Consider the following 8,646-nt stretch of genomic DNA (forward strand, 5'->3'; position numbering starts at 1 on the left):
ACAACCTTTAAGACACCAAATACCCTTTATATCCTTTAGACCCCTAATACCCTATAGACCCCATCACACCGTTTAGAACACTTGAATGTCTAAGATCTTTTAGATCCTCTTATTCCCTTTAGAACCCTAAAGACCCTTTGACACCTTTCTCCCCTTTGGACCTTTAGACGTTCACATCTTTCAAACCTTATAAGACCCACTGTACCCACAAGACCTATAAGACCCAGAGGACCCACAATGCGCAGAGGACCCAAAAAACCCAGTAGACTTTTGAAGATTTGATTGTGGTTCAAATAACCCTGTAGATCCTTGAAGATTAAATTTTGGTTCAGATCAGATAAGACCAACAAGATCCTGTAGACCCTTAGATTTCAGCTCTCATACGAGCCTCGACAGTTTATACACACAAAAAAAGACTATAATTGGATGAGGTGTGTGCGTGCGTGCGTGCATGTTCGCATGTGTGGCATGTTTTTGTGGAGTTTGACCGGAGCGTTCTTATGAGGAATGTGATACAACAAAATGATGGTCATGACCTCCTGAGTTGATTCGGCTAATTAATTACAAAGAACCCCAAATAATTCCCATGTTTTAAATGCGTGTCATGTTAAGCCAGTTATGGTGAAGACGGCAGCTTAATGGGTCCTTCTAAGGCATGGCATTCTATTGACAAAATGAATAACAAAAACAATGATAACATTGTAACAAACCACATATTAATTAATACAAATAATATTCACAACAATAAAACTTGTTGTATCATTTGGAAATAATAATAACGAACAAATAATATCTGCCCTGGCCCAAGCACATCTGGGCTTGGTGAAAGTCAAACCAATGCTCAAGCAGGTATGCAACAGGCCTTGAAGACCAATGGAAATTTGGTCCAATGGGCCCACCAGTAAGTCTGGTGGGTTCTCAAAGGTAATTTGAAAGGGTAATTCTAAAGGGTTTTAAAATGTAATTCTAGTGGGTTCTTCTTAAGAATTCTAAAAGGTAATTCTAGTGGGTTCTCAAGGATAATTCTAAAGGGTTGTAAAAGGTAATTATAAGGGGTATTTTGAAAGGGTAATTATAAATGGTTGTAAAAGATAATTCTAGTGGGTTCTTCTTAAGGATTCTAAAAGGTAATTCTGGTGAATTCTGAAGGGTGATTCTAAAGGGCAATTTTAAAAGGTGCTAAAAGGTAATTTTGTGGGTTCTAACTGGTTAGCGTTTTGAACCCATGAGAATTACCTTGTAGAACCCATTGGAACCCACTAGAATTACCTTTTAGACCACGTTTAAAGAACCCATTCGAACCCACTGGAATTACCTTTTAGAACCCTTTAGAATTACCCTTGAGACCCCATCAGAACCCACAATAATTACCTTTTAGACCACTTTAGAAGAACCCATTGTAGTGCATTCTGAAAGGTAATTTTAATGAGTTCTAAAGGGTAATTCTGGTAGGTTCTAAAACGGTCCCAAAGGGTCATTCTAGTGGGTTCTAAAGGGTCAAAAGGGTAATTCTCATGGGCTCTAAAGTGTAATTCTAGATGGTTCCAAAGGGTGATATCAAAAAGGGTTCTAAAGGTAATCCGAGTGGGTTCTAAAAGGTAATTATTGTGGTTTCTCATGGGTTTTACAGGGTTATTCTAAAGGTAATTTGAAAGGGTTCTAAAAGGTAATTCTAGGGGGTTATAAATGAATTATTCAACAAAGTAGACAGTGATAGGACCAGGGGCCATAGCCTGAGAGTGAAGAAGTGGAGAGTTAAGACGGTAGCAAGGCAGGGGACTTTCACTCAGAGAGTAGTTAATGCATGGAATGCTGTCCCTGGAAAGGTAGTGGCAGCAGAAACAGGAGATAAGTTTAAATTAGAATTAGATAGGTACCTGGAAGTTATGGAGATAGAGCGGTATAGCGATGTTGGCAGGACTTTTAGGTAGTTTGAGCATTGATGAGTGATTGTGTACGGAGTGCTGTTGGTGGGGGTCTTATCAAGAGGTGTTGTGTGGTTGATGTTGTGTGTGTTTCACCCAAGCTCATGCCCCCTCACCGGGAAGGGATAACAAAACTAAAAAAACACTTCATTAAAAATTCAAAAAAAACATTTTGCATTTTCTTATTTGATCTGGTGTGGATAAATTAATGTGGTGTTGATGTGGCACAGGCATAATGGCCTCCACCTGTCTAATTTCCTTGTTTATGTAATCCCAGTGGGTTCTATTGTGTGATTCTGAAGGGGTCTGATGGGTAATTCTAAAGGGTTCTAAAAGGTAATTCCAGTGGGTTCTAATAGTTTCTGAAGGGTAATTCTAAAGGGTTTGAAATGATGGTTCTAAAGAGTAATTCTAATGGGATTCGTTCATTTCTATGCTTTGCCTATTTCACATTAAAATTTGTAAACTGAACCGCTACCTCCGGACATGGATGCGATATATGTTTTTTAATTCTGGTAAAGGATCACGATTCACGAACCAAACTGTGAAACTTCGTTCTCATTGCCTCGTTCCATGGGCTCTTTTCAGAATCTTCACTGAACCTCTGACAGCCTCCACTTGTCGCTCATTTGTAGTGATATTCCCAGGAATTATTTTTAAATACTCAGTAAGGGTTTCCTCATCATTCCTGTTAATTCCATCTATCACTGGTACAATTTCAGCTTTCTTCAATTTCAGCTTTCTTCAATTTCCAAGTCCTCTTGACTTCATTTTTCAGATCCTGGTATTTGGTCATTTTCCTAATTTCTGTTCCATTTCTTCCAAGTCATTGGGAACCGAAACCTCGATCAATAACGCCGACTTTTCCTTTTAGTGATTGAGCACTATGTCCAGATGCGGTGCTTTGTTTGCAATGTCCACACTTGATGTGGGATCATGTTGTCACACGTGAACATTACTTGTTCATTTTCAAGGATACGATTTGGTTTGTGTTTCCATGATTGTTCTGGGACCGGGATGTTGAAATGTTTACAGATGTGCTGGTGGATTACTCTGCAGACCCTGTCATGTCTTTGTGTGTATAGCAGACCCGATATGAGTTTTTTCCATCTCGAAAGGAGGTGGCTGGTACTTTGTTTCTTCCCCATAAAACCTACATTTGTCCGAGTGACTCAATCCCACCATTTTCTTAAAAGCATTACTGTAGTGTCCTTGGTTTTGGGCATTCTTCTTCTTCTTGTGTCTGGCAGCTTGGCTGCCAAGTAGCTATCATTTTGTTGGGGCGTGACTATGCCACTGATGGAACTCATTTTGCCGACCTCGGAAGGATGACAGGCTGAGTCAACCCTACCTGGTGTTCATTCAGCAGCCAACGGGGCTCAAACTCAGGACCCTAAGATCCAAAGCCAGCCACTCTAACCGCTAAGCCAACATCAGGCTTGTCTTGGGCATTGATGATGACTTGTTCTCCATCCCAACTAATTTGACCTCTTCTTGGCCATTCCAATGAGCCTTCCTTGTCGATTCCTGTCCTGTCAAGCTCTTTTTAAAATCTTCCTGCTCTTTTGTCATTCTCACATTTATCAGAGTATATCTGCTGATATTTAGGGGAAAATGGGGCATGACTATGCCACTGATGCTGTGCCCCTATACCAGTGCACTGGAACTAATTTTGAAAAGAAAAAAAAAGAAATTTTTTCTTTAGATAACCCCAGGAAAAAATAGTCAACTGTGTACATAATAGATGGAAGGAATGTAGCCTGTTCCTCGGTCCATAACTTGTGAATCCCGCATCTTAGAAAAATGTGTGGGGCCTCATTGGACTCAGGGGAATCCCACTTTACGCTCTACACCGATGGTGTCCACATTTATTACTTTGTGTTCAGGTTATTTTAAATGCCAATTTGATTGATACCGACTGTATTGAGGAAGAAGGGCTAACTGCTGATATAATAAATAAATAGATTGAATGTAGCATGTTATTGGGTCCATAACTCATCAATCCTACAAAGTCGAGAGACGTATAGGGGGCCGGGGGGGGGGGCTTCGTATTACTCGGGGGAGTTCCGATCTACCCCGTGGACAGATGGTGACACTTCCCGCCCATTTATTACTTCGTGTTCAGGTAATTTAAACGCCAATTCAATTGATACCGACTCCATTGAGGAAAAAAGGAGTACCTGCAAACATAATGAATGGATTGAACACGGCGTGTTACTCTGTCCATAACTCATCAATCCCGCATAGTAGAGATGTGTGGGGGTCTTCTTATTAGTGGGGGGAGTTCCGGTTTAAGCCGGTGGACACATGCTGCAAACATTTGTTAAATTGTGTTTAGGTTAGTTGAATAACAATTTAATTGATCCCGACTATGTCCCCAGGAAAAAGGGCCAACTGCATACATAATAGATAGATTGAATGTGTTGTGTTACTGCATCTACAACTCATCAGTCCCGCATTGTAGAGAGATATGTGGGGATTCGTATAACTCGTGGGAATTCCGGTGTACTTTGGGGACCCATGGTGTGAACATTCATAACTTCGTCTTCAGGTTATTTAAATAGCGAGGTTGTATGCAAGTGGAGGTGGTTTATCAGTAAAACCGCTTCTCCCCACTCTCTTTTACAATTCCTCAACCCTCCGCTCTATTTCATACTCACTTACCCCAATCATTCTCCCACCCACGCCGACATTCATTCTTCCTCCCCCTCCCCCCACCCCGCTGACTCCAAGAACCAAGAACCCTCTCTCCGACCCCAACGATTCTTCCCCATTCCAGACTCGAGAACTCTCAACAACCATGTCCCCAAGAATGTTCTCCCCCCCCCTCCTTCAAACCTTTCCACCCCCAAAACTCTGTCTCTCCCCAAACTTCTACCTCCAATGTCAGCAAATTAGTTTGAGCTATAATCATCAAATGTTATTTATAAAATAATACACTGCTTCTCATTGACTCATGAATAATACATTGTTTTCATGCAGTTGTTTTTCAGTGACGACAAAGGAATTGCTGTGTTTAGATTGTCAGTACTACGAGCAAAGGTACTGTGCGTTGCTCGCTCCCTCCTCCAGTCACAGCTCCTCCCTCCAGACTCCCACCCAACCACCTCCGGACATAACATCACACATCTTCACAGACAGATAGAGTCTTGAAGTTTTTTTAAGATCATTGGGGGGGTCTTTAAAGACTTAAGTGGTTGATAAAAAATACCCTTATGACTCCATGGGTCAGACATGGTCTGTGTATCACATATGGTGTTTGTTGATCCAGTGGTCTTTGCAAAGAACGTAAACATACAGAAGACCAAGTTTTTTTTGATTATTATTATTAACGTCACCATCTTATGAAAACCATGATTACTGTATTAACTAACTTACGCCAAGTCGTTACTCTCACTGTAAAAGCCCTTGTTGAATGGGGGAGTAAACCTTCATATGGATGATGAAAAGGCAATGGAGGGTTGCCTTGAGCTCTCCCAAAGCAAAAATATCCTGGGCAGCATATAGGCAACAAGGAGTGTGGAACGCTTCATCGATCGCTCCACAACAAAAAAAGCAAACAGCCTTAACCGATGCAATGTCTATCCTTTGATGATCATTTCACCAATGGCTTTGTTACCCCCAACAGTTCCTCCCTGTGCCTGGTGAGAAGGGAATTCAAAAGCACGTATTGTTAATTGCAAATCACATCAAATACATAGAAGAGGGAGAGGGTTGTAAGTGGTGGAAAGGTTAAGGACAGGTTGTATGTATGACAACAGAATGAAGACATGAACAAAAGAGAATTTGTACAGGACAAAAGGACATGCAAGTTATTGTGGGCAGGAAAGGACATTCCTTGGAGCAGTTGTTGAACTTTGAGGCGAATACAACTGAAGGACATTTCAATAACCAACAGAAATGTATAACATAGATTCAAATATATTTGTTGACAAAGCAAGAATAAATTAGCTGAAAACAAAGAAAAACAAACAAAAAAAAAAGTTGTGGTGACGCATTCACATGATTACGTGGAAATTTCACTTGCTTGCAATGATGCTGTGACAGGCAGTATATTAAAAACAAACAAAAGCAAAACACAACCTACATAGTTTGCCTTGTTGTTCAATGGTGTGATGCATCTAATGTACATAGCTATGGTAAACGTGAACACAGACTAATCAAAGGGCGGAGGAGCTCCTTGTGAGCCAACGGCCATCCATATCTAGTGCCCAACTGTGTCTGCAGACGTCCTCCTGCAGTTGGGTTACTTCTTATTAGGAGGTTGGTGGCAGGATTTGCACTCCAGCCACCGTAAAACCCTTCATTCCGCAAAACGTAAAAACGCAAAAAAATCTGAAAACCCACTCCGTGGGAGTACCTCCTGTGCAGCTTCCCTTCGCAGGGCAGCTCACCGGATGACGGGATTGGGGCAAAGCCTTCGGGACCCCCAATCTTTGATAGGAGGGAAACCACGGGGTAACATCCCTGGGTCAGATTGCGGGAGAGTGTGTCGGAGTGGTGCTGAGGTGTCGTCCACCAGACGGCGGTCTCCTTGGGTTAACCTGAGGCGGTCCCTTCGGGTGGGTGCCTGGAATGTCCTATCCCTAAGAGAGGATGATCACCTGCCTCTGTTATCATCTGAGCTCAAGCGTTTGGACATCGGGATTGCAGCTCTCTCTGAGGTTCGGAGACCGGATTGCGGCGAGATAATGGTGGGTGGTTACACCTACTATTGGTCTGGTCGCTCTGATGGTTACCATACCCAAGGAGTTGCTGTAGCTGTGTCCAATAAGCTGACCCCAATGATAATTGAGGTAACACCGGTCAACGAGCGTATTATGAGATTAAGGATTCGTCACTCCTTAGGTGTCATTTCCCTGGTCTCTGTTTATGCTCCGACTGAGGCGAGTGATCTCACCGTGAAGGATGCATTCTACGCCACACTCGAGTCTGTGGTTGATCAGTGCCCCAGACGAGATACACTTCTAGTCTTGGGGGATTTCAATGCATCGACTGGAACTGAAAGGAATGGTTATGAGACGTCTGTTGGTCCCCATGGGTCTGGAACTATGAACCAGAATAGCACTAAGTTCCTTGACTTTGCAAGAAGTCATGGACTTAGGGTGGCTGGTTCATGGTTTCAGCGCCCACAAGCTTATCGCTGGACTTGGTATTCCAACGCTGGCAGTGTGGCAAAGGAGATTGACCATGTCCTCATTGACAGTCGTTGGAGGATGATCCAGAACTGCAGGGTCTACCGGAGTGCTCAGTTCCTCAATACTGACCACAGGCTTGTTGTAGCAACTCTAAAGCTGCACCTTAAATCCTGGAGAATGGTACCATCCCAGCCTAGGCTGGATGTTGCCAAGCTCAGGGATGAGAGAGTAGCTGAGGAGTTTGCAAACAGGCTGAGTGGACACTTGGGGGGTCTGGGTGCTTTGGGGGGTCCTGAAGAGTTGTGGAGCGCTTTCAAGACCACGGTCCTTGATGTTGCCGGTGGATGTCTTGGAACTCACCGCAGGGCAAAGAAGAATTTTGTCTCTCGAGGGACACTGGATACCATTGACCAGAGTCGCAGGGCCAGGCTGAATGGCAGAGCTGAGCTGTTCAGGGAGCTGAGGCGTAAAACTGTACGTGCACTGACGGTGGACAAGGAGGCCTATGTACGAGGAATCTGTGAGGGGGTAGAGCATCACCTGTGGACAGGTGATTCTCGTCCCGCTTACAGGGGAATTCGCGCATTACGTTCATCCGAGCCCATCCCTCGGAGCACTGCAGTTCGAGCAGAGAGTGGTAGGCTCTTGACAGAGGAGTCTGAAGTGAAGGCCCGCTGGGCCGGTTACTTTGAGCAGTTGTACCAGGCTGATCCCCCAGCTGTCGAGTTGGACGTCAAGGGTGTTACAATCCCTGTTGCTGACCCTCAAATCAACTGTGGTTCACCTTCGCTTGTGGAAACACGGGCTGCGGTGAACCAGTTGAAACGTGGCAAAGCTCAAGGGATCTGTGGCATCCATGCCGAACTTCTCAAGGCTGGTGGAAATGCTGCACTCGTGTCATTGCATGCAGTTTTGTGCTCTGCCTGGAACACAGGCATCATCCCAACTGACTGGAAGAGGGGCCTTGTTGTCCCTCTCTGGAAAAGGAAGGGTGATCGCCAAGACTGCAACAACTACCGAGGGGTGACGCTGCTCTCAGTGCCGGGCAAGGTCTTTGCTCGGATAATTCTTGATAGGGTTCGCCACCATCTGCTTGAGCACCAGCGTCCACAGCAGTCAGGCTTTACACCAAAGAGGTCAACGATTGACCATATCTTTGCACTTCGTGTCCTCACCGAACGCAGATGAGAGTTTCGGCAGGGGCTGCTTGCAGCCTATGTTGATCTCTGTAAAGCGTTCGATTCAGTGAATCGGGATGTCCTCTGGAGGATTCTTGGTCTTCGTGGGGTGCCACCAAAACTGATCGATCTGATGTCTGAACTCTACTCTGGTACTGAGAGTGCTGTGAAGTGTGGTGCTACCACCTCTGACTTATTTCCAGTTGTTACTGGAGTTCGTCAGGGATGTGTACTTGCCCCCACACTTTTCAGCACTTGTATGGACTGGATTTTAGGGAGGATGTCGGAGAGATCAAGTTGCGGTGCATTGTTTGGGAATGTCAAGATCTCGGACCTTGATTTTGCAGACGATGCAGTCATCTTTGCGGAGACTTTAGACATCCTTTTGGGGGCCCTCGAGGTGCT

General features: G+C 44.3%; 1 protein-coding gene across 1 annotated transcript in view; it reads left to right on the top strand.

Annotated features, from left to right (window-relative positions):
• Positions 1-8,646, top strand: part of TPH1 (tryptophan hydroxylase 1) — a 175,190-nt gene that overhangs the window by 94,574 nt on the left and 71,970 nt on the right. Inside the window, exon 4 of the mRNA XM_085880358.1 lies at positions 5,788-5,827. Coding sequence (XP_085736484.1) covers positions 5,788-5,827 — 40 coding nt within the window. The remainder of the gene's footprint in view (positions 1-5,787; positions 5,828-8,646) is intronic.

Source organism: Eptatretus burgeri, chromosome 5, assembly GCF_056783735.1.
Source record: "Eptatretus burgeri isolate ZD-2024b chromosome 5, Ebu_testis_v1, whole genome shotgun sequence".
NCBI classification, from domain to species: domain Eukaryota; kingdom Metazoa; phylum Chordata; class Myxini; order Myxiniformes; family Myxinidae; genus Eptatretus; species Eptatretus burgeri.